Source organism: Chanos chanos, chromosome 14 (assembly GCF_902362185.1).
Source record: "Chanos chanos chromosome 14, fChaCha1.1, whole genome shotgun sequence".
NCBI classification, from domain to species: Eukaryota; Metazoa; Chordata; class Actinopteri; order Gonorynchiformes; family Chanidae; genus Chanos; species Chanos chanos.
In genome coordinates, this window is record NC_044508.1 from 4,427,791 (window position 1) to 4,455,371 (window position 27,581).

At 41.9% G+C, this 27,581-nt stretch overlaps 2 protein-coding genes across 2 annotated transcripts in view; one reads left to right on the forward strand and one right to left on the reverse strand.

Annotated features, from left to right (window-relative positions):
• Positions 1–964: 964 nt before the first annotated feature.
• foxn4 (forkhead box N4) lies at positions 965–7,830 on the reverse strand. The gene is made up of 9 exons (XM_030791027.1): positions 7,739–7,830; positions 4,271–4,437; positions 3,443–3,531; positions 3,213–3,305; positions 2,928–3,049; positions 2,672–2,768; positions 2,353–2,560; positions 1,631–2,017; positions 965–1,215 (listed from the first exon to the last, which is right to left on the reverse strand). The coding sequence occupies exons 1-9, from the start codon at positions 7,828–7,830 to the stop codon at positions 965–967; spliced, it is 1,506 nt and encodes a 501-aa protein (XP_030646887.1).
• Positions 4,342–27,581, forward strand: part of myo1ha (myosin IHa) — a 28,695-nt gene continuing 5,455 nt past the window's right edge. The window contains exons 1-17 of the mRNA XM_030791018.1: positions 4,342–4,397; positions 19,758–19,950; positions 20,393–20,508; positions 20,995–21,193; positions 21,583–21,663; positions 21,877–22,056; positions 22,766–22,864; positions 22,964–23,077; positions 23,219–23,290; positions 23,673–23,792; positions 24,392–24,459; positions 24,956–25,061; positions 25,918–25,998; positions 26,095–26,186; positions 26,979–27,073; positions 27,256–27,302; positions 27,499–27,579. Coding sequence (XP_030646878.1) covers positions 19,825–19,950; positions 20,393–20,508; positions 20,995–21,193; positions 21,583–21,663; positions 21,877–22,056; positions 22,766–22,864; positions 22,964–23,077; positions 23,219–23,290; positions 23,673–23,792; positions 24,392–24,459; positions 24,956–25,061; positions 25,918–25,998; positions 26,095–26,186; positions 26,979–27,073; positions 27,256–27,302; positions 27,499–27,579 — 1,677 coding nt within the window. The 5' untranslated portion in view covers positions 4,342–4,397; positions 19,758–19,824. The remainder of the gene's footprint in view (positions 4,398–19,757; positions 19,951–20,392; positions 20,509–20,994; positions 21,194–21,582; positions 21,664–21,876; positions 22,057–22,765; positions 22,865–22,963; positions 23,078–23,218; positions 23,291–23,672; positions 23,793–24,391; positions 24,460–24,955; positions 25,062–25,917; positions 25,999–26,094; positions 26,187–26,978; positions 27,074–27,255; positions 27,303–27,498; positions 27,580–27,581) is intronic.

A 27,581-nucleotide genomic window follows, 5' to 3' on the forward strand; every position in this document is an offset into this window, starting at 1 on the left:
TGTGTCAAATTTTATTATGAGCAACTGCCTTGTAACACGGTGATATGTACAAATAAACTGAATTTTATTTACGTCATGGCCATTCTGGCGCTCATTCATAAATATAAATAAACATTAAAAAAATTCAGTACAAAAACACTATCTATGACAGTACAATACATCAAAAGACACTGTGCTATCAGTATTAGCCTACCATTCAAACTGAGGGGACCTGCACACAAAAGCAGGGTCCCTTACCACAACATAAAAAGCTTGAACTATGATGACGTTTACTGGATGTTTGTGTCAAAATATTTTCTCAACGATGTTATTTTAGAGATAGAAGCCTGGTTCATAACAACCACCAGCATCCACTGGTGGAGAAAGGCTTGGAGTATATTTTGGCTTGAGTTAGACCTGTTTGAGCGTCTATTTCAATGCCTAATTGGCACCCAGTGTTTCTCTCAGTCAACCACAGTAACACTGTTGTTGCAAAATTTTTTAAAAAGGAAAAAGAAAAAGGTTTTGGTTGAATAATCCCTTGAAATCTCCTCGTGTTATGTTCTTATGTACATGGCCACTAGAATAACCAGGAAGTCCAGACACCAATTATTTTTACCCTGCCATCTTTTGCAGTCGTAGGCTGACAATTGGCGTTTTAGGCCATCTTCTCAGTTCATGCCCGTTTGTACCACTGGCACATTATTAGTGTCAAATCTTGGGTTTGCACGCTGTCTTTTGTCGAACTGTCGTAATCCTTTCACAGGTTTCCAATCCTGCAGACACCAGCTCTGCTGTGTCTGCTTTACGTAAACTAGCACGGAGAGAGAGAGACAGTTCTGTAGGGACATCCTCTGCTGGTCTTTTTGGAGCCTTTGGCAGACCCAGAGAATAGTCACAATTAAAAGAGCCTTATAAAATTCTGTACATATTCATTGTGGGTCCTTTGGGGTAAAGCTGAGGGGGCTTCCTCACTGGTGGTGCATTATAGCAGGACAATGGGCTTGGTGCCACCTTGGCCCCCCATGCATTGAGAGGAGAGGGTGTCCAGACTGGCGTAAGAGGTGTACAGGCTGGTGACCTGCAGGTCGGAGTACGGCAGGCTGCTTGCGCTGGAAGCAGGAGTGAGGCTGCCTGTATCCAGGTCGCAGTCGGACAGACGGAGAGGAGAGTTACTGAGCGTGCCCAAAGCCTCCAGGTTAAAGCTGTCATCCTTCATCTCCTCCCACAGGTTTCCTGAAGACCAAAGACAATCGGTTGAATCTCATTGAGTCTTATTCCATTTGGCCAGGCATCGAGCAGTCAAACTGATTTTTCTGGCAGTTCAAAAACATTTTGTGCAATTTTCCTCCTTTCTCTCCTTGAGATTTATTTTTAGAATTAAGAGTTTTATTTAACTGAATTTACCAACATCTAAGTAGCCCTAAATCTGATGTTCTTACCTGATGTGAATTCTTCAGTATAGCCAATACTCTGTATGCTATATATGAAATGTTCAATGTATGTTCCCTCTGTACACATATGTAATGCTCGTTAAACTGTAACTGTAAACTATAGTATAGCTATCAAAAAACCCCCCACTATGTTAAGTTTCCCATCAAGCCTGTACGTGGTTTCCACTGGTGTGGAATGCCTTCCAAGGAGTACCAACCTTGCAGGGCAAAGTCCATAATGCTCGGATCCAGTGTATCGACCTCTGAGTTGACGTCAGCGTGTTGGCTGTAGAACTCCTGGGACTGCTTGTCTATGTGTTGAGCCAGTGGGCTGTGGGTGATATCTGGTACGGTGTGGAGTGGTGGAGTCTGGGCTGGGGCCGGAGAAGAGGGGGCAAGCCTGGACTGGTTATGGAGCTGCAGCTGGAGGTGCTGTTGCATGGGTAGGCACTGTAGAGACAGGGTAACCACGGGCTGGGGCTGGAGCTGGGCAGTCATGGGAAGACCTGGGCCAGGTGGACAGGTAGGAAGCCTGGTCACACTGGGGTCGACTGGCTTTCTTCTGCAGTTCTCTGGCCGGTCTGTGATCAGCTTGTCCAGTTCATCTGAGAGAGAACAGGTCGAGGTTAAGAAGAGGTGGGGCAGCCGTTGGCAATCAAAGGCTGATTTGGTCAACAGACAGTCATTTAAATTTCCTGTATTGTATAACAACAGGCAGAAAATGATGACTTAATATGTACAGATTAAAATCTGTTTTGATATCGCTCTTTTAGGAGATTATTATCTGTGAGCAACAGTACTTTTAAACATAAGATGTAACCCACAGCACTCATGACACAGACTGTAACCTGTGACAGATGTTTCTTGCAGCACAGATTACAATTTATGACTGATTCCGCTCTGTAGAGATTGTAACCTGTGATAGATTTTGTGGTCATACCTGGATTGGCCATGCTACGACGTATGGCGGGAAGGTCTTTGCGCTTCCATTTCTGCATCTCCTCCTCCATCTTGTCTATCTTGGCCGGATTGAGTGCCCACAGGCAACCTTTCCGTGAGGACCCGCTCATTTTGTTCTCCACCTTCTCAAAGCACTTGTTCAGGGACAGGTTGTGTCGGACCGAGTTTTTCCAGCCATCCGGTGCTGTCTGGAGAACACAGGAAGCAGAGCCTGAAATGTCTCAGCCCAGATACCGCGGCCTCACTCTCGATCAGGGCCTAAATTTCTCTGTACGGTAAACGGCACCTACGATTCTTACCTTGAAGTAAGGGAAATGCTCTTTCATAAAGCTGTAGATTTCACTGACTGGGAGGCTGCCAGTCTTGCTGTTCTTCAGAGCCATGGCAATCAAACAGCTGTAAGATGATGATGAATCAAAACATGGCATATGAGTTGCTTTTTTAGGGAGTTCAAGTTAAACCTCAGTTTCTGCCTGCAGCATTTTGGGGTTTTCCAGCAGTACTTAAGACAATTCATGAGCCTTGTTTACTCCCTGGCACTGAAGCAATGCTTACCTGTAAGAGTAGATGGGTTTGGGGAATGACTTAGGTTGCAGATCCTGATTATGTGTTGTAATATGTGGCTGGGGGAACATGTTTTGGTTGCTGTAGTTGCTGTAAAGTCCTCCAGGAGAACACTAGAGAAAAAAAGAACACATTTAAATCATTCGTTATTGGCTTGAACTGACATAGTACCCCCGTTCTAACGTCTGACAACAGATCATAAGTCTTTTAATGTTTTACAAGTCAAAACTGACGTTTATATGCTCTATAGTGCGGTAAGTGAGGTAATGTGGGTACCTGCTGGCTTGCCTGGGTCAAAGTTAACACTTGCTGTGGGGTTGGTTGGTACACTGAAGCAGGACACTGGAATCCTTGTGAAAACTGTGCCATCTGCAATGGAGACACAAACTTAACTACAGCTCCGACAGAAATCCCCCACCCACCTCATTTTAGATGTTCCAGAATGTGCTTTGGCATTAAGCTTGCCATTTTTCCAAAACAGTGTTTAAGGGGTAAACACGACTTACGTTAGTCATTCCCAGTGGACTGTGCTGCATGTTACTCTGCAGGTGAATCATGGAGCCTGCTCCACCAGTCACTGCCATATTTAGTTGCGCTGCAAAGAAGCACATGGCACGGTTCAGTTATGATTGCCAGTGGAATACTGTCAAGAGGGATTGCACCAGTAACCACAGAGTTGTGGGTGTGGACTCTAACCATGAAGTTTCACTCCCAGAGTACACATAAGGAAAGCATTTAAACTCTTGCTTTGTTCCAGAGGTGAGTGGCCTCTGACATAGGACATAATAATCGTAAAATGCTCTTGTATAAGAGTTTCAGATAAATGTGAATGCACTATTCAGTGTAAATTGTACCAACAACACAATCCTGTGTGTTGAAGTCCCAAAGTGCTTTGATTAATTTGATTAAGGGTTAATTGATGGTCTAATGGACATGTGGTCCTAACAATTGCCTTTGTTAAATGACAACTTTCCTAGTGAATTTATGAGGATATTTTTATTTTTTTCAATTTATGATGCACCATGTCATTTCAATTTGCTTGTTTTTTTTTTTTTTTTTTAAACAAATGACAAAAACAATGCTAGCACACAGCAGACTCTTTGCAAAGGAAACCAATCATTGCTATACTGAATGTATCTGCTGTCTCTAAGTCATATGCTGAAATCCTTATAGGAGACAATAGGCTGATAAATATTTTCCAATCAAAAATAATTCTGACTGAGCGATTTAGTGCGAACAATACTTGTTTAAAAAAAACCTCATGTATCAAATTTGACAGTAAACATTATGTGGTAGTACAATGGCTCTCCCTTCAGCGGGGCAAGGCCTCTGACCTGTCTGCCGCTCCAGCAGGCCGTTTTGGGAGGAGACACTGAAGTCTGGTCGGCTGCTTCCGATCTGTTGCAGACGGGGAACGTCCACCGAGGTGAGCCAGGAAAGAGACTGGAGGTCACCGGGCAGGTCATCCTTGTTCAGCTGACTGGGGTCTGTGGTCAGGAGCCTTCAGAAACACACAATGGGGTGCTCAAGCAAACGACCAACTGACGAACAAGCGCTTCAGCTGTCACTTTGGGACTTGGCTAAGGAGAAGCGTTAAGGCTGGACTGGATACTTTTTTGCATGTTTGAATATCACAATGAGTAGCTCTGGTAATAAATTACAGTTTTGGTAAATATTTTATAAACAGACTACTTCCTCTATTCCCTTGTTTGTTTTCGGAAAGGTTTAGTTCAAGAGACGTTCATTAATCTTACCAGAGGAAAACCAACAAAAGATATGCATTTCGTGTAGCGCATGCATAAGGAGAGTGAAAGAAACCTCCTCATTCAGATGTGGGGAGAGCGGTGTATTTCTTCTTTGCTACACAGAAAAGGTTTTTTGGGGGGAAATAAAAAGAACTTCTTGCCTCTTGAATCCTCTCCAGACTCCAGACACACTCTTACTCTAGGGTCCAATAATTGGGGTTGCTATGACGACCCTCAGTTTTCGGTTATTTTGTGGTTCTGGATACTTTAATAACCCCCTCCCATCCCCACCCAACACCCACCATCATGAACACCAACGCCCCCCCCAACCCAACCTTCATCTCATCTGTACAACCCTGTCAGGTGACCACACACTCCCTCTCCTTTCATTGGCTGAATCGTATGTAAACAACGCATGAGATCATTTGAAACATGGGAATGTGGCACACGTTGCCTGCAACAGTTGGCCGTGGCTATTGAAAAATGATCACCCATTGTGTCTCCAAACGACAAATCTGCCCAGTGGCACGTGGCTCTATTGTCTCCCCCCACCCACCCCAGACCCTTCCTTGATTGTCTACCGTTTTTTTCTTTCTCTCTCGCTCTCTCTTAACCAACCCCTGCATTAATCTGTTGGAATGACAGGCCTCACACAAGAGAAACAAATAGGATGCCATCTGCTTCCCTGTCCCTTTCCATCCAGAGTCTGTCCTCACCCTGCCCCCCCACCACCACCATTTCACACCCCCATGAGTCAGGCAGTAGACTGGGCGTTATAGGGGTGGTGATACTAGGGTGGGGGCAGGTCTTGGAGGTCAAGCCACAGTGTTGAACCCAGTCTGTCACCTGAATAAATGACGTTTTTTTGCCTGAGACACAGAGACGTGGCCTTGGGCACCAAAGGCAGCTTCTGAATAATCATCCTGTTCACAGTACACATTCGCTCAAGTGAAACCTTACACCACTGACAGCTTTACCTTACCAACATCAGGCTTTTGAGGACTGATTTCCTCCCTCTTTCTTCCCCAGCCCCCAAACACACATACACACACCTCTGATCCACAGTTAGGAAAGGACATGATAATTGTCCTCACACACACACACACACACACGCGCGCGCATGCACCCCCCCCCCCCCCCCCCACAAGGTGTTGTTTCAGATTCTGCTAATTCATGTTAATATTGTCCAACAAACCACTTTTTCCTAAATGACGCAGTGTGTTGTGTGCACGTCAGAAACTCCTCTGCATTTACTTGAGTTAATTTGCTGGTCATGGCTCATGTGTGGCAAGAAGATTGTCTTCACTGTCTTGTATTTCCTCAGTCATTGTATTCTACAAAAGCTAAGTTTAATTACAAGGCATGCACAGTTGATGTTAATCATTATAATATTTGACTAATTAGGGGAGTATTTTCAGTATTGTGTCTTAATATAGGCTTTATAAATCCTCTATAATATGCTGAAAAGTTAGCAGTTAATGCCTTCATCAAATTAACACCTTTATCAAGGGTGTGAGAAAAAAAACAAAAATGGATCACAGTGTGTGGCTGTGTGGGAGCTCGGGATGTTTTTGAGAGACTAACGACTTATTAATAATTCATACATTCTTTAAAACTTACTACAGTGGACTGTGTGTTTATATAGAGGGAAGTAATTTGTTTTTTGGCCCAAAATAATTGTTCATTAAAGGCAAATACTTCAGGCTCCATGAGACCACTAAAGATCACATTTACATAACAATAAAGCCTTTTTTTCCACAAAAACCCCATCTTAGATCTAATTTGGAGTGGGATTTCTATGGGCGAAAAAGGAAGAAAAAAAAGAAAAAAAAAAGAAAGAAAGGTTTTGTGGCACTAACATTTAAGCTCAGCCCTAAGGTTTTCACAGACAATACGATGTTTTGACATATTTGGATAAAGGACTACCTGTGAAAGAATGACATTGTAATTAGGCAAATTAAGATAAGCGGTAAGCTTTTTCGGGATATAAACTCGTTGTTATTGCTGCTGTCTAACTAAGAACGTGTGTTTTAAAGCTAAATGAACGTCTATAAAGGTTTAACAGCATTCTGCAAACCTGGAAAACCTCCAGGCTCAACTAGTCAAAAGTTATCTACTTGAAATTCCCTTGAAACGAAATAGCAAATCAAAGGAAAATTAGATTAGAAACCGGCATAGGCACAGTGTATACAGAATGACACCAAGAACGTCTACAGACAAGTGCACTTAAAAAGAGCAGTTCACATCGCCTAACATTAACACTCGGTCGGCACGATGTGATATCATTAAAAACGGCACATAACATGCGTTCCCTGAACAACGTGCATTAGGTGAACACAAAAGCGTAATGTGATAACGCAGTAATGGGTCTCGGTGCTTTTTTTTTTTAAATAATTCATAACAGACGACAATAACATACATGAACGTGGGATAATTAGGCTGTGTAAAGGGGCCAACATCCTTGTACCTCATTTACATTTCTGTAGTCTTATTGTAAACCCAGCTGTGCATTATATGGATTTTCACGGTCATTAGCAAGTAATTACGCAAGCAGAAGGAAAAAAATGATTTTATTTGCTCAGCGAGGCAAACCATCAAGTGTCCCATGATTTTAAAAGGAGGCAGTCGAGCAAATTCACGGTTTATCAGTACTGAAGTCTCCCTCGTTTACATTCTAATTGGGAACCACTTCTCCTTAGTGACCCAGGTCGCCCCAACTCCCCCCAAACTGCTTGGGCAAGGCGCAGAGGGGCTCAATGTGCCGACAGCGGGCGTGTAAACAGAGCTGATGTCTTCTGACAGATCCATTCAGACCGAAAATGATGTATTCTCCTAGCCTTTTCTGTGTCTGTGTGTGTTTTCAGACCCCTTTCCATGCTTTGCAAAATACTTGGCAATACACTTCAAGATTACAGAAACCGGAGCCTTCAAGCACCAGCAATGTGATACCAGCTACAGCCTACCAGTAGCCTATAGTACACTATGGCGTCTTTACAGTTTCATTGGTAGTCGACAGTGGTTAACAGACAAATACCAGACCAAGTTAATCATCTCTACCTGTAATCATGCGCAGAGGGATGGCGACTCTGTCCAGAACCTTCAAGAATTCCTGACATCCTGTTATTGGTAGTAATTCCACTTTCGATCATCTCCTAACAGAAATAGACAATTCTGTGAGTCATTAAGTGGGGTGTGTAAAAAATGTACAAATACAAAACAACAACAACATTCATAATAATTAATAATAATAATAATAATCACAATAATAACAATAATAACAACAACAATAGTAACAACAACAATAGTAACAATAACAATAACAAATAATAATAATAACAATAACAACAATAATAATAACAATAACAATAATAATAAGAATAATAATAATAATAATAATATAATAATAATTTACTCATCAAGCATCGAAGTATAGGTTATAATCCAAAACCTTGAAGCATAGGTTGCAAATAAAGCGCAGCATATCCGTGAGCTTAAGAAGGGAGCCAGTAAATAGTGAAAATAAATTAACGGTTAACTGTGACAGAGTCGTCGCTTACGTGAAAGATTGTTTCCCCATATACTAAAATGTTATTGACTGAATCGGTATTGTCGGCACACCACCACAGCAAGACAGCTTTACTCACTCGTTTTAGCCAGTAGTTTACAGATAGATTCCGTCGCTAAACAGGCGACACACAGTAAAATATACAATGTGTTTGAATATTCATTTGAATATTTCTATTTGGGTAGGCTAATTCATGAGGTGAGTAACTGTTGACGTGAGTTTAACCGAATTAAAGATAGTTCTTACCTAATTAACATTAGCCAGCTTGTTTATGAACAATCTCTTTTGACAGCTAGATACAAATGTCATTTTGTCATCTTATCGAAGTTAAAGACCAATCTCGTCTTAAAAAACGACTTTAAAAGAGCGAACAGTTTGCTCTCTGTTTCTCTATTTCAATAAAAGTTTTCACCATTTCAACAATACGTTTAAAAACGATTAACCTTACCCGTTTCACTGAAGTCTGTATGGTCTTGAGATGTGTAGAGTAGATACTGTAGTTTGGGGGGCCACTTGTGCCCAGAAAACCGTTTTTTAAATTTCCCTCTCTGATACTGTCCACGAGCTCTGTCATGCGCACTGTTCGAACGGTGCGCGAGCCTCCCTGGGGGCAGGGTTTCGAGCCTTGACAGCTGCTGCCACTGTAATAACGTGTGTGTCATGCATCGCGAAAAAACCGGATCATGTTTTTAGTCGGACTCCCCCAGTTGCAAGTTGTGATGTTTTGTTGACCGTCCCTGATCGTTATTTGCCATAGCCTACACCGCAGTCAGTGTAGCCTTGATGTCCGTCTAGTGCATCTATGTAAAAAAAAAAAATCACTGCTTCACCTGAAAGTTTGGGAAATAATTAATTTTATTCTCGTCCGAATTTATTCTGGTTGACAAATTTGTTCAATGAATCCTGAGAGATGCATCAGGACGAGCACATTTCTTCTGATTATCAGGAAGTAACGTTCTTAAATGTGACATACCCCTCAGTCTGAAAATATTTGCCTCTATGAAAAAAAAACTCCTCTAGACTGGTGTCACTAAAAAACAACAATAAAACACAACAACCGCCGAGTTCCTCAGGGCTTTCAGGTTAAAGTAAGATGCTCTTCATCCCTGTACCGTGTTGCGTTTGACCGAGAATGAGCGCACAGAGTCCATAGCCACAGGGTCATATTTATTTAACCGCCTTTATACCCGCGTCTCGTGCCCCTACCCACGGCAGCGGGAAAAGACGCCTCGGAGGCGCGGCGCTGAATAGGACCCGCAAGCATTATGGTGCGCCAAGTAAACAAGTAATGATCTGAAAGTTATGAAACATTGTGTGAAAAGCCTTGAAAGTGTAGACTATGACAAGACAACTACAAGAAAAAAGAGACGAGTAAGTTTATGGGGATCCACTGTGAGGTGGGTTATAGGAAAACTACTGCATTGTAATTACGTATCATCACAGTTTAGACGTTCGCACTAAAACTGAAATTTTTTTCCCTCATCATTTCTAAGTGAAGTGTGATTGTAATTCGAAAGGATAAAGTCTAATACTGAGAGCAATTAAAATGCAGGTTTTAATCCTATGGGAGGAGAGCTAGGCTGAGACATTAATTGACTTGAACCACATGGGACACTACAGATGGTATATCGTCAAGTCACAATGGTCACAATCAATGCGCACTTGCAACGGACAAAAATCCTTCCTGGGAAACGTAGTAGTAGCACTAGGTCCTAGAGCCCGCGTTTTCTTAACACACATACTGTCACGACCGTTCAGCCGTAACTGACATTAAGTGTTTACAGGAGTGTAGGGTAACCTAGGCATTTTAGTGAAAGTTATATATATACACACACACACACACACACACACACACACATATATATATATATATACATAAAATACTATTCTATATATATAATTCTTGATATATATAAAAACAACAACAACAACAACAACAACTGCAGAAAAACAACTATGTGTGTTGTGTGTATGTGTTTATATATGTGTGTTGTTTGTATGAGTCTATTTTATGTATGTGTCTGTGTGTGTTGACAAGTCTGAACTTTATAGGGTAAATTCAGCTATACTGGGACAGTTTTTGTAATTCTGTCCCAGTTTACCTGATGTCCCAATATACCTGAATTCACCCTATATATATATGAGTGTTGATTTTTGCTGTCTGGTTTCTTGTAAAACAAATCTACATAAGCTACATTAAGTACCCTGATCTCTTTGAGCTTATGTTACAACCCTGTGTCATAAGCAGGTGGCCCCACGTACACAAAACACACTTAACATTATAAGATGTCATGTCTCGTGAAGTACTTGTCTGCAGGTGGAGTCACTCCACAGTGTCTCAACATTTCTCCCTGCCACAGAGTTGTCAGTTACAGAACTGTCTATGGAAATAAATATCTTCACTTCAGCTGCAATGCTCTGAGAACATTTTTGCCAACGTCCAATCACTGGTAAGAGTCTAATTCAGAGAGTGCTCTCTGATTGGTCATCTGATAGGATTTGTTTACATTGTTTTGACTTGTTGCAAATGTTTGCGACAAACAGTCACAAAGAGTGAAAGGTAAGGTCATGTGACACCCCCCCCCCCCCCCCCCCCCTCATTAGCTGCCTCTGCTGTGTGATCAGAGTTGCCAGTAACGACAAGTGACCCACAGTGACCTCTTGACCAAAAGAAGGAAATTGCTGTCACCCATGCTAAGCTAACTCACTAGAGAGGGAATGTTAACCTTAAGTCTTTTTCTTCTTCTTTTTTTTGGGGGGGGGGGGGGTCTGAGCTAATGGATCAGAGAATCCAGAATCCAGACGTAGCGTCTGACATCTTCGCTGACAGAGATGGCGTTTTGGGGAAAGGTCAGCAAGTGTGCTGAATAGCCCTTTGCTTTTGGTAATAAATAAGAGCTCATTAGAAGTAAGCAATGTGAAACAAACCAAAGTTCTTTCTTTCTTTCTTACTTTCTTTCTATCTATCTATCTATCTATCTATCTATCTATCTATCTATCTATCTATCTATCTATCTATCTATCTATCTATCTATCTATCTATCTATCTATCTATTTGTCTGTCCATCTGTCTGTCTATCTGTCTACCGATTTGTATTTCTGTTTGTTCACCAACAAGTTCTCCTTGGATAATCAGTAACCTTAAGCATTGCAAAACAAGGGCAATGGAGAACTCTTATTGGTGATTCAGACATTGCTCTCCACTCATTACACTCATCACAGTCTCTGGCAACAAACAATATAAGAAAATAAATTGGAAGAATTCAGTCCAGTTAACAGTCTTTGGCAGTCATTGGTTCTGTTGATACTTATTTTTGAACTAAACAGTTACTGGATGTCTGTTTCATCACAGAACATGATGAAATATTTTTGATTACTTTTCTGAATATATATTTCCCACCTAGAGAGAACATAAGAATTCTTCATGTAATTAAGAAACAACTATAAGTAGTTACTTAACTGTAAGTAGATACTAACTATAACTATTATGTGATTACGTAATTTGAAAAATTACACTTGGACTATGATGATCCTCAGTTATTCTAAAGTTTAAATATTTCTTGCATTTGCAGTATTAATGAGTATATAGTACAGAATGTATACTTAGTTAATGAATGAGTTATAGTGAAACAAACTTGTTCAGTTGTAAGCTGGTTGTTGCAGTCAGTTACAAGATGTAAGGTAAAATGAGGCAAAGTTCTTAATAATTTATTAGGATACCTCTCTCCGACTCCAGTTTTACCATTGTCATAATTCCTCAGTGCACTTTAAGCAACTGACGAAACTAAAAAAAAAAAAAAGAAAATAGAAATCCAGATGCTGTCTCCAGTTCCCCTCTGCCTTTGATCTAAATCATAGAATACCCCTTTCGCCACAGTTCAGGGGTCAACTCTGTTTTCAGCCCCTGCCCCTCTGCCTTGACCTTGAGTCACGTCCCGAGGACACGGTCACATCTCAGAGTGACAGAGAGCATGACAGAAAAATTCACCGCATCCACCATTCCCCCACCCCCCCCAAAAAAGACACTTACTATTCGTCGCAGGATCACGTCAAAATGACTGCGTTTGAATTCTTTCAGGGTGCCACCAGGGTCTCCCCCGGTATGCCCAACAGGGTGTATGTAAGTAAGGTTCCCCGTGGTACCAAAGTCAAATGCTTTCAGAGACTGGTTTTAGTCGAATATTAAGAGACTCCAACAGAGAGTGACAGCATGGTTTTAACAACCTAAAACATCACACTGCTACGTAAATGCCAGGGTTGTCATATCGAGCACCTTTCATTTGTCCGAAATACTTTTGTGTATGTTAATCAAATGCATAAACACATCTGTTCAGCTGTAGCCCTCTGAATTTCTACTATGTTACCAGTAGACACATATATGGTAACAGGTAATAAGATATGCCATAAATGCTAACACACAACATAAGGATTTGTTATACAAAAGCATAACAAAGTAAAAAGTTAAAAAAGGTATTTTTAGATGACTCTTGGAGCTTATAAGTGGTAGTACAGATGTTGGTGACATCTAATATATAGTTGAGCAGAACAGGTGACACTGGGAATACTGGGAATTTAATGATGAAGGTGAAGAGGTTTGAAAAGACCTGTTGATCCCAAACTGATCATTTGCTAACCGTATAACCACAACAAGAATGAGTGATGAAAGAAAGTGAGAGGGAGAGAGAGAGAGAGAGAGGGAGAGAGAGAAACTGAAGAGGGGAATAGAAGGTGGGAGCAGCGAAAGAGAGAGAGAGAGAGAGAGAGAGAGAGAGAGAAAGAGAAAGAGAGTGGGAGAAAGAGAGAGCAAGGAGAGAAGCAGGGTTTTATTCATGGTGGGAACCCAAGCAAAAGCAAGCGTGATAATGAACGCTTATTCTCTCCATCGGAATCTCTAATGGGAAAATCAAGTGCTCTGACTCCTGTGTAATTGGATTTGCTGGGTCTCGTGCTGAATCTCGGCCCAGTGGGCAGCACAAAGCCTGTTAAGACTGGACAAGCATCACAAGACTAAGGGGTGTGGAGTAAGAGGGAGGGGCTTTAGTTCTAAAGGGGTGTGAGGTAACCTTGACTACAGGACTAGAGGACAGCTTTGAATATTAATGCTCATGGTCCTACAACGAACGGCGTCCCCAATTTCCACTGTTATCTTACGGATCCAGTGAGGCCATAGTTTCTTTTTCAGTCTCTTTGTGTGCGAGCACACCGGTTTTCAATCAAGCAAGTGTATTCCATAACATGAACACTCTATAAGACAGTATATAACTGAAATTCCACATAGCATCTTCTGTCAAACTAACTTTCTGCTTCACTTTAGGGTTGGAAGGCCTGTCTCGGAGCCGTAAACACAAAGAGCTTGACAAACAAAAACAGTGAGCTTGGCTCGCTTCCAGGAAAGAAGAATTTCCAGCGCAAAACTTGACATGGGTAGCGGTGTGCAGTTCTGCCCGTCCGTCAGTTGGTGTGCTGAGATTGGCATGGGCCTGAGAGATGGGCCTGCGGCTTTGATTCTCGAAGGTGGGACGCTGCCAGCTTGGCATCCAGTGGCCAATCACCCAACAGACAGAAAGGCTTTTGCCACGGCGACCACCATGTCGAACGGCACGCCTGAATCCACAGAACTGTTCAATACAGGTTGATAATTAGCCATTAATGCATTTCCCCCTAATCAAAGATCAGTAACTAGAGCTGTCGTGTATGGGTCTTTTTCTTTTTTGTTTTCATAGTGGCAGTGGAACAGTAAGGGAGAGGGTTGATAGTCAGGTTCGGGCCGCTGGCCGGCAGATTGTGTTTCCGTGTATCTGTGTTACACCTATCGGAGTAGTAGACACCAAGGTAAGCACTGAATAAGATCTCCCATGCAATGCACCCCCTTAGACCACAGCATGAATCATTAAGCAGTCAGCTTCAGCAGCCAGAACATGGGTCATTGTAGCACAGAGCAGAAAGCAGGTAAAAGAGGCTTCCATTCTAGTTCATCTATCTGTGGCCAGCAGCTTCCCACAGCTCTCAAGCCCCTCTGTCGGAGCCTGGAGGGTAGGCCCACCGCGCTAAGGGAGACTAAATCAGTTCACCGAACAGTCCGGTTCAGCACCGCCGAGGAAAATACGAGGACTGTTCTGGTGGCCCACTTTGAAATGGGAAGTTTCTCCCAATTCGTTTGATTCCTTGGAGTGGAACGAGGGAGCTATAAATTTGTGCGGCTGTCAGACCTGTGCCTGCTCTGAACTAACGCTGATCTAAGAAGCTGCCAAGATTGCCAAGATGCAGGTACGATTCTGACGCGTGTCTGTGTGTGTTGTGTCTTCCTCGAGGTGTTTTTTCTTTCTTTTTTTTTGCTGTTTTCATGCATATGTGAACTTTTTACACTGGTCTGATTAGTAATTAAGAGCATTCCTCAGACAAACATACTTTTTCACGTACTGTGCATCAGTTGTACTTTGACAGAGCACATTTAGAATGTAAGCTCTTGACCAGTATTTCTATGAACTCAGATTTGTGTAACTTTTTACCTCCATATCATCTGTAATGCCCTCAGAACCCAGCTAGACTGCACAAGCAAAACCATCATCAGAGTGCTTCAGAAGACAAGTTTTATCAATGGCCCTTCAGCAGCTGAGGGTTAATTTAAGCCCCCATAAGCTCAGTGTGACTTCCTTTCCCTGTCAGTTACAGCTATCTTTTACCCAGTGGAAATATGCCTCTGGTCATCTCTGTGCTCGACCCACTTAGATTCATCACTGAGAATGACTGATCGTGTCATTCTTATTGAATTAGAGTTGGCCTTCTTGTGTCCCACTTTCTATAGGTGGAGCTGTAACTGTATCCGCCAGGTCAGCTGAAGAGATTGTAGCATGTAGTATATGATAGACACAACAAAACTAAGAAGAGATATATAGTCTTTCTTATCTGGCTAAAGCTAGTGGAAAACAGGATATCTTTGTGTGTGTGTGTGTGTGTGTGTGTGTGTGTCTGTCTCTCTCTGTCCCTCTTTCTCTCTCTATCACTCTCTGTCTCTGTTGCTCTATCTGTCTCTCTTCTTCTTCCTGTCTTCCTCCCACTTCTCTGAAGCTCCTTCATTCTTATTCTAGGATGAGGTCATTTGAACTCAGTTGTGGCTGACATACTAGACTGGGTCGAGAGACCATCTCTTAATTAAAAGACAATAGCGTCTGACACTGGTAATTCACCTGATCTGACGGGAAAGGATAGTGTTTGTGACATAATAACTGTGTTTTTTTTGTCCTGGTGCTTCTTTGGGCACTGTCTCGTTTCAAAGACGCGTGATTTGAGTTCTTGTCGCCCACTCACATTTGAAGTATTTAAGGGCCAGGCTGTGTGAAAATTACTTCATTCTTATCTTACACATGACAAGAGTCTATTTATAAAGCACGGAGTGATATCAAATAGCCCTTCTTTTGTATTTCTCTTTTGTATTTGTTAAAAATAGCACTAAAACCACCTTTGAAATTTTACAAACTTTGGCCAAGTTTCTAAGACTTTGATACAGTAGTTTTCAGTTACAGAATAATGTTTCTAATCAGTGATTTTAAGATACATGCATTTTTAAGATAATGCATTTTTTTGTGAGCCTCCCCTAGAACTGATATCTTCCAATAATCTCAAACATCTGCATTAGTCTCATAGTCCGTGACCTTTGACAGTACAAATGGGACAAACAAGACTTTTTTTTTTTTTTTTAACCATGAAACAAATGAAAATTTTGGTCAACGTGGTCACAGCGTTACTTTTTGTGAGTAAAAACAACTTCTGGGCATATAGCTGCCACCTGGGCCCAAATCTGGAGTTTACTCCAAAATTATATTTGCAAAAAGCTGCCTTACGATTTTAATATGGCTCTAACTTTGAAGGAAAAAGAAAAAACTCCTTAACGGTGTGGGCATATTCTTTTTTTTTCTTTTGTCTTTTAAATGTCTTCATACATTTGGAGTCTCCTGGAGATGGCTGAGCGGTCACTAGAGTTTTGTCTTTTCTGCCCATTCTGATAGAGGGAAACAGGATTTTCCCCATCTTGATAGCTATTCTCCTCTCATCACTCTGAATGTGTCCCACTATAAACATGACCGTCCCCTCTCTTGTCTTTCGGAGCATTGTTCCTCACACGCCATTCACTTCAGCTTGTTCCCATGTTCACATGCAAAAAGAGGGTGTGTATGTGTGTGCGTGTGTGTGTGTGTGTGTGTGTGTGTGTGTTTGTGTGTGTGATTGTATGCAAGTGCTCCACCCCCTCCACTCACCCGCTCGTACCCCCCCCCCCTCCCCACCACTACCATAACCCCCCACAATAACACGAAGACTGAGATTGATTCTGGCATCTCAAATAAGAGACTTTCAATGATATTGTTCACCTGTGTCCCTGGCTTTCAGAGCGAGGGGTTAGCATGAGGAGGGAGAGGGGTTGTGCTCTTTTTGGGGTGGGGGGTGGGGTGGGTAGTTTGGGACATGAAATCAAGGAAGCGTGGAGACCATTCTGGAGAGGTTTGGGAGGTGTGTTTTAGGGTGGGGGCTACTGGAGGGTGGATAAGATTTTTTTTTTTTTAATGGTCCGACAGGTGGTAAGAAAATCTCCCATCCGACAAGGAGACCCCACCCCTCCGCTTTCCACCACCCTCCTCCTCCTCCTCCTCCTCCTCCTCCTAAACCCTTCCTTGGTGCTCCTCGGCCTAAGCGGAGCGCTAAAATCCATACTCCCGGGCCTTGGGCTGACTCAGAACAAGTGGCTATTGTTTGTGCCCGGGGCCACACTATAAGGGTGTCAGCAAGAAGGGGACCGTTACAGCACTATTTAGTCTGTCCCCGTTGTCTCAAGAAGGCCCCGCTTTTTGGAGAGGGGGTTCTCAGATCACACAAACACAGTGACAACCCCTCCCTCTTTCCTTCCTTCTCTCCCTCCATCGAGCTCTCCGAATGCCCCCCTCCCCCTCCTCCCGTTCCCCTCTTCATCCAAACCAGCTCCTCCGACCCCAAATAGGCCAAATCTCTTCCATTGTGTGGCGACTGGCCAGTGTGAAATTCATTGTGACGTTAAATGTTTTCTAATGAATAATTACTGAATGGATATACTGAGGGAATATGTGTAATGGAATGTAGACTGCATTTTAAAAGCTTTTTCATTGTCCAACATCGTCTTTTTTGGAATATCTCAGGCAAAAAAAAAAAAAGAAAAGAAAAGAAAAAAAAAATAGTGGCCTCTCTCTCTCTCTCTCTCTCTCTCTCTCTGTTTCTCCCAAAGCTAATGAGGTCTATGAGGGGAAACAGGGAGTGGCAGGAGAGCCTTTTTTTTAATGCTTTTAGTTAGAGGATAGATTTTCCATGTTTTATTTTCCTGCATTGCAAATTTGAAAGTAAAATAATCCTTTCTATTCAAAGTAAAAAGACAAAAAAAAAAAAAGACCTGAGGAGTTGTATAAACATTGGTGTTGTGGGGGGAAAGTCCCTTTTGAGACCACAAACTGTTGTAGTTAAAGAATCAAACCTAATTACAATATTTCCCATAAATCAATGTGCACAAAGTTTTCTCTTAGTCAAATTTCCTGTGTTATATAAACAGCTGTTGGGCCTTTTCCTTATCTATTCTTTAAATGCCAGTAAAATGTTTTATTGTAGGGGTTTTCTTTTTTGCTTCTGTGGTAGCCTAATGGTATACTCGTAACATGATCTGTTTGTCTAAGTATGTGGGATTCAGACCGAAAGATATTTATTATTCTATTGCGCATGGACCTTTGTTACTGACATGAAAACTGTAAAACTCAGAGCCAATTTAAAACATATCATTACTAATAGCAATTCAAAATCGGTATATGCACAAATGGTAATTTACCCCCCCCCCCAAAAAAAACATTCTAACGTAGGCTATAATCCAACAAAAACCTACAGGTTAGCCTTATTGTGGGCTTTTAACATCAGCATATTGATCATAAGGACAATCTGCTTGCACGTCAGCAGGTGTGTTTGCGTATTTTGGACAGCCGACCCTAATGGGGCAACACATGCAGACGCCGCATGGAGCTCTCGTCAGGACGGGCACGGGCCAGACGCTGGCACAGTGCTAAGGACGTGCCAGTCTGTCTGTGTTTAACGTGCAGCGAACAGAAATGCCATCTGATATGTCCTGCGGGCATATATCCAGTCACGAGAGTCTCGGCTTCAGCGGCTTCCCGAGAACAAGGTGGTGTGTCAATCATAGACTGAAGAGCTATGGAGCCTTCTCATCACAGATAATATCTTATTACCAAAGCAAAGACTCTCAGAGAGAGAGAGAGAGAGAGAGAGAGAGAGAGAGAGAGAGAGGTATTATCCTGTACTAAGTAGCGTGTCAGTGGGGCACTGAATGCTCGGATGACCGCTGTTCAGTTTAGCACTGAGATTCTTAATGTTGTTACTGCATAGAATTTCAGAACGACATGTTAACTAAGACCAGAGGTGGACAAAGTACACAGTTCCATCACTTGAGTCAAAGTATAGATAATCCTGGTCAAATATGACTCCAATTCAACAAGTGAAAGTTGTTCAATCAAATTTTTACTTGAGTTAAAGTACTGGACTACTTGCTTTTAAAATACTTAAGTATTCAAAAGTACATTTTCTTTTTAATGTGAATGCATTGTTGTATTGTTGCCACAATGCATTTACAGAGCCTAATGACTCTGAAACAACCTACTAAATGCACTGACTTGCCCGCAGAACCTGTAGGATAAAAAGCTTGTGGAATATGTTACAAAGCCTATAGAAACACAGTTGAATCGACGAAAGGACATCATTGTCATTTTCATTTTTTTTTTTTATCTTAACACCCCTACCCCTACCCCACCCCCACAAAACAGCACGGCAGTGCTCTGACTCAGCCTTGGCAGTGTGTGTGTGTGTGTGTGTGTGTGTGTGTGTGTGTGGTGTTTTTGTGTGTGTTCTGTAAATCAGATACAATTATAGTTTTTCATTATAATCTTTTTCTTCATCATCATCATCATCATCATGATAAAGCAAGTATACAAGTTCAGTGTGTAGAAAAGCAGAGATGAGAAACTGACCATGGAACCCTCATAGAAATGTAGTGGAGTCAAAAGTACAATATTTGTCTTTCAAATGTAGTGGAGTAAAAGTCATAAGTTTCCAGAAAAAATGATACTCAAGTAAAGTACAGATACTCGAAATATGTACTTAAGTACAGTACTCAACTAAATGTATTTCATTACTGTCCACCCCTGACTAAGACATGTAACTCCTACTCAGAGAAATGGTTTCATTTCAAATAATTGTGCTGTAAACCTGAAAATGTTATGAAAAGAAATAAAGTAGCTCAAACTATCAAGTCAAATTTTCTGTGATTTTATTTCAATGCAGTATAGCTTTATAAGCTTTTTTTTTTTTTTTTTTGATTGAAAATCTTGTTACTTTAGAGTTGTCCAGCTTTTGGGATTTCATCGTAAACATTTTTAATTTTCCTGTGAAGACTGGCTGATCTTGGCACCCCAGGACTTGTTCAGATGCGGTCAGTGATGTTCTGCTGTTGTATTCTGGTTAACAGAATAAAAAGTCTCGCAGTAAACTGGGCCAGCTGGACATGGAAGGGGCTTTGACAGCCAGGGACCGGGTTGGGATCCAGGACTTTGTGCTCCTGGACCCCCACACGAGTGAGACAGCGTTCATGGACAACCTGAAGAAGCGGTTTACGGAGGATCTCATATACGTAAGCCGGGAAATTTTTCCTTCTCTCAACAGTGGTTTCCATGGAAGCGATGGCAGCCTCAACATTTGACCGTTAAAGTCTGTGATAAGCATTGCAGTTAGGCTCAATGATGACAGTCACTCATAAGTTCACACACACTTGCTTCAGATTAGTCAGAGAACATGACATAAGGTCTCTAGCGTTGTTGGGGGGAGATGCTCACCAAGTCATTTTAAGATCTGTCCTTTTACATGGACGGTCCATTTTTGGACAAAGCTAAGCTATTTCACAGCTTTGTAGTTCACCTCTGAAGGTACATTGTTTTTAAAGAGCCAGATGTTTGCTTTAGACCTGTTAGACTTGTCCTATGTTCCCTGCCTTATTTAAGGCTGTTGTGGATTTACAAAATGAAAAAGGTCTCACATTACATCACCTTTTAGATCGCGTTTCAAATCATTTTTAGACCTACATAGGGACTCTGTTGGTGTCCGTCAATCCATACAAAGAACTGGACATTTACAACAAGAAGCAGATGGATCTCTACATGGGCGTGAACTTCTATGAGCTCCCTCCTCATATGTGAGTATCATCTCTCACGTCCATATTTTAGATAGATGGTCTCTTCAAGATTTTTCATTTGATCTTTATTCACAAATGTGAGAGCAGTTGGTAATTTGTATGGAGATGAGGGGGGATCCTGTCCCCCTTGTCAGCAAAACGACCAAAATGCATCCCCCTCATTAACTTGCCATCACCCTATATACTCTATAGAGTCGTGTCAGTGACCATTGGGCCACCCCCCCCCCCCCCCCCCCCCCCCTTAAAAAATAACAAAGTACCTACTGTGTGGCCGTACGTATGTATTTGTGACATTGCCACTAGGGTTACAGTGTTTATGTTGGTGAGTATCTTTGACACTCCTGAAGAGTCTCACTTAAGCCTGTTGTAACTCAGTGAACAACTTGCTGTTTTTAATCACACATCCTAATAATACAAGGTTCGCTTACTTGTTCAGTTGCTTCACTGTTTGTTTTATTTGTTTGTTTGTTTTCCTGCGATCCTCAGTTACGCACTTGCGGACAACGCTTATCATACCATGCTAGCAGAGGCCAATAACCACTTCATCCTGATCTCTGGCGAGAGCGGAGCAGGCAAGACAGAGGCGTCTAAGAAGATCCTACAGTATTACGCTGTGAGCTGCCCCAGCACAACTCTACTGGACACTGTGAGAGACCGCATGCTAGTGTCCAACCCAGTCCTGGAGGTCAGGAAATCCTTTTATGGTCAAATTCCAAAAGTCAATCACAAATGTAGTGAGATCTTAGTGTTGAGTGTGGTCTAAAGGTTAGAGAACCAGGCTTGTGGCCAGAGGGTTGCTGGTTTGATTCCCAGGCCCAACATCCACGGCTGTGTGCGCTTGAGCAAGGCACTTAACCGTAATGCTCCGTGGGCGCAGAGGAATGCTGCCCACTGCTCCTGCGTCTGTTGTGTGTTCACTACTGGTGTGTTGGATGGGTTAAATGCAGAGACAAATTCACTGCTTGCTGTTCACAGTGTGTGTGCAATCACGGAGGCTTAACTTATTTGCTGGAAAAGTATCATGTTGATCTCTGCGTAGTTTCTTTCTTTCTTTCACGTTTGATTTCTCAACAGGCTTTTGGAAATGCCAAAACATTAAAGAACGACAACTCCAGTCGTTTTGGGAAGTATATGGACATTCAGTTTGACAGCCAGGTAAGGAATGAATGTTAAGAGGATCAGGGCCCTGGAAGTATCAAGCATCCCAGACTGCGAGCGCTGATTTAGGATGTAATTGTAACTATATTTGTAATTGGTTTTATTAGGAATATGAAAATCAAAAAAACTGATCCTAGATCAGCACGCTCACTCTCACAGATAGAAAGGAACTGACTCTGTGTGTTAGTTTCATATAATGCCTGTCCACAGGGAGACGCTGTAGGGGGTCACATACTAAGCTATCTTCTGGAGAAGTCCAGAGTGGTCCATCAGAACCACGGGGAGAGAAATTTTCACATCTTTTACCAGCTGGTGGAGGGAGGAGAAGATGATCTGTTGCATCAGCTGGGTTTGGAGAGAGACTGCAAGCATTACAATTACCTGATGCAGGTATGAGCAAAGACACTAGAGTAATTTTTACGTTACGTAGGAATGCTTAAGTGTTTTACGGTGTGTCCGTGAGAGTGATTCACATGGAAAAGTGACATGGAATCTGCAATTCAGTTCAACTCAATTCTATTCTATTCTATTTTATCTGTGTGGCACTTTTCACAATAGACACTGTCACAAAGGAGCTTTACAGGATTTCACATGCAACGTAAAACCATTGTTCTGGCAGGGTAAAGGGGTCATAATGTCTGGACTATACTGAAGCATAACTGAGTATTTTTTCTATTTTTTTTTTTTTATCAGTGGACTTGATGAAACAATTATTTCTTCATTTTACTGCCCATAATTTATTTTCTGATAAGAAATGACAAATGTTGTATCATATATTTATTTTGTGTATCTGACAGGGATCATTCTTACATTTGCATTGTGCATCATCAATCATAACACGTCATATTTACAGAGCCCGATGTTTTTTTTTTTCAGAGCAAGCTAACATTGTTACTTTATACAGCACGTGACCCTGAGGTGGGCGGGGCCTTGCCCACGCTCGCAGTAACAGGGAGATGTTATATTTGGGGTTTGAACGCACAAAAAAAAAAAAAAAAACCCAATCAATTACAGAGCATATAACGTTCGTCATGAATCTGTCAGTGTGTTTATTTTGGGTTGGTCCAACAAACTGAGGTAATTTCATGCCTTTTTGCAGGGAGAGTGTGCCAACGTGAGCTCCATTAACGATAAAAACGACTGGAAGACCGTCAGAAACGCCCTCTCAGTCATCCACTTTGACGAGAGTGACATTCAGGTGGGGAGGTGCTCCGCTAAAACAGCACAGGCGTGTGTGTGTGTGTGTCTGCATGAGTAGGAACATGTTCGGATTAATGCACATCTTCCTCACCTGCAGTACCTGTTCGGAGTCATCGCCAGTGTTCTCCACTTGGGTAATGTCCAGTTTGACGTGGACAAAAACAATCACGCCTCCATGAATTCCAACGCTGAACTACGATGGGTATCTAAGGTGACGACAGGTCTTATAAAACTGTACCATTTGTACTCAAGGATAATGACTTATCATGTCTTTCACTAAGCTGTGCTTGACAGACAGATATTGAATGATAATATTTGCCTGTGTACTAATCTCTCTTATTTATTTGTCCAGTTGTTGGGAGTCCATGTGCAGGTGCTTCAGGAGGCGTTGACCTACAGGAAGATCGAGGCCAAATCAGAGGAGGTAAACTTTAGGGTCAAGGGGTGTGGTACAACTTCATTAACACTCCTCTGAAAGCCTCTACAGTGAGCGAATCAGGTAGAATATTTGAGATAACGGGACAGCCAACAAGTCTATCTGCGACAACTGTGAAAAAATGAGGGCCTTTGGTCTTAAAAAGTTTGATCAGAGCATTGAAAGTTACACTGAAGTCAAATCGCAAAAAAAGGAAGAGAAGCAGCACATTGTTTTCAGAATGCATCTTCATACACTCACAGTTCTCTGCATATAATAACAGAATACCGGCAACTGCATTTTATTAGTTACAGTTATAGCTGAGTTTATATTTATTATGGATTATTTCAGAAGAGCACAGTATTAAAATTATTCCACCGCGGTCCGCCAGGTATTGACGCCGTTCACAGTAGACCATGCCATTTATGCCAGAGACGCCCTGGCCAAAGCCATCTACGGACGGACCTTCACATGGCTGGTCAACCGGATCAACGAGTCCATCGAGAATCAGGTGCAGACAATTTCTGGTCCAATTTTACATGTATAGTGTGAAATGACATTGATGTGGTTTTGTGTGATATATTATGATATATTACTATATTACCAATATAGTGCTTACACAAATTAATATCATGCAACTTCTGCATACATATTGGTCCAGCTATTTGTCAGACTAGAGAACACAGCATCGTCAGTGTAGCGTGATGGGGTTGGGATAATTAATATCTGTAAAAAATAATGACGTGTAGCTACACAGTTATTATGTACAATAACCATCACTCATAGGTATTATGGTTACACTGAAAATTGCGTTTTTAATCCTTTTAAGCGCAAGCCACACAAATGATCATGACAAACCAAGTTTAGCGACTTTAGAGAGAAGATATTTCATATCTGAGAAAAACAAAACTGGGGGTAATTACCAGTAACCACATTACAACTATAGCAATGGAGACAAATGAGTGGGTTCAGTACAAAACAGTTTCATGTCTTTATAGTGTACAGACCAAGCTCTGAAGAAAGAAAATAAAAAAACAAAACAAAAAAGAACAAGATGAAGTGAACGAGTCTCTTTTACGAAATAGCATTCATTTGTCATCCAATATGTAGGACTCAACCAGAAAGACAGTCATTGGATTGCTTGACATCTACGGCTTTGAGGTTTTCTTCGTAAACAGGTTTGAACAGTCCCTCACCCTATCTTCCTTCATCTGCAAATTTATTTCAATAAGTTGTTCCTATCTCGGGGGCCAATTCATTTGCCGAGCTGCACAGCACAATAAAAAAAAACATTATATTACTCTGCCCGTTACTGTGCAGTTAATGCTTCAGTTACACAGATAGTGTAAACATGTGTGTGTTTTCTTTTCCAACAAGCATAACACATGCTGGCTGCGATGCTGTTTTTTTTTTATTACCACTTCCTTCAAAAGATCTCATAATCACTTTTCAAATGAAATATGATCCACTGATCCACTTACAGCGACATGTTTTCCATTTGCCTGCATATGACACCAGAGTTCACCTTGTACATGCATATTGTTTTACAACCTCAACAACCTGACACACTGGGACCAGTTAAGATCATGTTCAACGGTTAGCAGCAGTTACATTTATGTGTATGTACGTGTGTGTGTGTGTGTGTGTGTGTGTGTGTGTGTGCGTGTGTGTCAGTTTTGAGCAGTTTTGCATAAACTACTGCAATGAGAAGCTGCAGCAGCTCTTCATCCAGCTGACGCTGAAGGCCGAGCAGGAGGAGTATGAAGCTGAGGGAATTGAGGTAAAGATGTTCTCTCTCTCTGTCCTCTCTGATGTACCACCTCTCCCTCCCTCTCTCTCTCTCTCTGTCCCTTTCTCTCTCTCTGTCCCTCTCTCTCTCTCTGTGTCTCTCTCTGTCTCTGTCCCTCTCTGTTTGTGTGTCTCTCTCTCTCTGTGTCTCTCACTGTCCCTCTCTCTCTGTCTCTGTCCCTCTCTGTTTGTGTCTCTCTGTCCCTCTTTCTCTCTCTCTGTCCCTTTCTCTCTCTCTGTCCCTCTCTCTCTCTCTGTGTCTCTCTCTGTCCCTCTCTCTCTGTCTCTCTCCCTCTCTGTTTGTCTCTCTCTCTCTCTCTGTGTCTCTCTCTGTCCCTCTCTCTCTCTCTGTGTCTCTCTCTGTCTCTCTCCCTCTCTGTTTGTGTCTCTCTCTGTCCCTCTCTCTCTCTCTCTCTTTCTCTCTCTGACTACTTCAAAAACAACCCAGCAGAAAAAGAAAATCACACAGGGAAGAGTGGAACAAGAAGTAATGTTTATCCCCCTGATCACTTCTTCAGTCCAAAAAAATACAACTGATCTATGTAGGATTTTTGTCCCACTCAGCGCAAGTGTTGCTCTTTTAGATAAACATAACATAATTCTATCTGTCCAATGCATATTACATTATACAGTTCAGTGTGATCACAAAGTAAAACCAGTTATTTTTAAAGCAGCTGACAGCTAATACACAATTTCTATTTTGGAATGAAAACTCAATGAAAATGCCATTCCAAACCATACTGGGTGGAAGATTCTTTCATCTCTTAAATTTAAGTGGTATTGTTATCATTTCATTCACTCTCTCCCTCTGTGTGTGTGTGTGTGTGTGTGCGTGTGTGTGTGTGTAGTGGGAACCAGTACAATTCTTCAACAACAAAATCATCTGTGATCTGGTGGAGGAGAAACACAGAGGGATTATTTCAGTGCTGGTAGGGAACAAAGGCCAAGAAGAGTAACCTTGTTTGTGTAGCGCCTGAAAATGCTCTGCGGTAAAACCGTGGGCGTGTGTGGTTTTTGCCAAACAGGATGAAGAGTGTCTGAGACCAGGAAGCGCCACTGATCTCACCTTTCTGGAGAAACTGGAGGAGAAAATGGGAAATCATCCTCATTTTGTCACGTGAGTCTTCTTTTCTTTCTTTTTTTCTTCCTCTGGGCATTTAGGGACGTGCAGATCAGAAACCAACTTGTATGTACTGTATTTAATGAATGGGCCTGTTGCCATTACTGGGCAGGGAGAGCATGAGGACACAAGATAAAGGAGTCACATAGGAGTACTAGGACAGTGCCTTGTCGATCAACTAAATTCTCGACCGTTTTTCAAACTACAGCGAAATAAATACGATACTGCGACCTGATCCCTCGTGCCGTCCTCGTTTCTTCCTTACCTGAAGTGACCGTCGTGAATAGGGCTGCACTGTGTGACTTGTTACAATTTATGTACTTTTAAAAAACTGTTTCCAAAAGATGTCTCTGTACTAACAGGATGATCCAATCAGTTTTAAATTGCCCTTTATCCTATCTATGATTCACCTGAACTGAATGCATTGTTTGGGTATTGAACACAAGCATCTATCTGTACACAGGGGATAACATACAATACATTCACATTGCAAACAATACCCTTATCCGCTAAAATTGGACATTCAAACAATATGAGCATCTGATAAAATTCAAAAACATTCAAATAATGAAAATATTCACAGGAATATATATGCTCCAAAGTAGCTTCACCAACGGTGCACAACATAAGACAATTTGAACTCAATTCATCACACCACAGCCCTATAGATACACATATACACGCACACACACAAACACGCATACACACATACACATATATATATATGCTCTGATCTGTCGTGTGTCATTCCCTCTAAAGTCCTGTTTGATTCGGTCTGTGACATGACAGACATAAGCTGGCTGACAAGAAGACCCGTAAGACTCTGGAGAGAGGGGATTTTCGACTGTTACACTACGCTGGGGAGGTCACCTACTGCGTCGTGGGTAAGAGACACCACCTGACAGGATTATCCAACACAAGAGGCCTGCTTTTCCTTTCACGGCTAATCGTTATGGATACGTTATATTCGATCTTCAGGCTGTTCTTAAACAGGCTTTTCCGGATCGTTCCATGTCACGTCGTGTCATGACGTGTGGTGTGTTTTTCTTTTCTTGTTTACTCACAGGCTTCATCGACAAAAACAACGATCTTTTGTACCGAAACATTAAAGACGTAAGTGAAGAGGTTTCCGATGACAGCTTGTACTTAGAGCGGGTGAAAAGAGGGAAGAGTTATCTTCTCCAGTTGGTTCCTTAATTATTAACCTTCCAGCAGACTTACTGTAAATTATACAGCAGGTGGTAGTAAATTAGTTTGACAAGTCTTGAGTATCCCTCTGTGTGTGTGTGTGTGTGTGTGCGTCTAACAGGTGATGCGGCAGTCCCAGAATGCCATAGTCAAACAGTGTTTCTCGTCCTTAGAGCCTGACAGCAGGAAGAGACCAGAGACGGT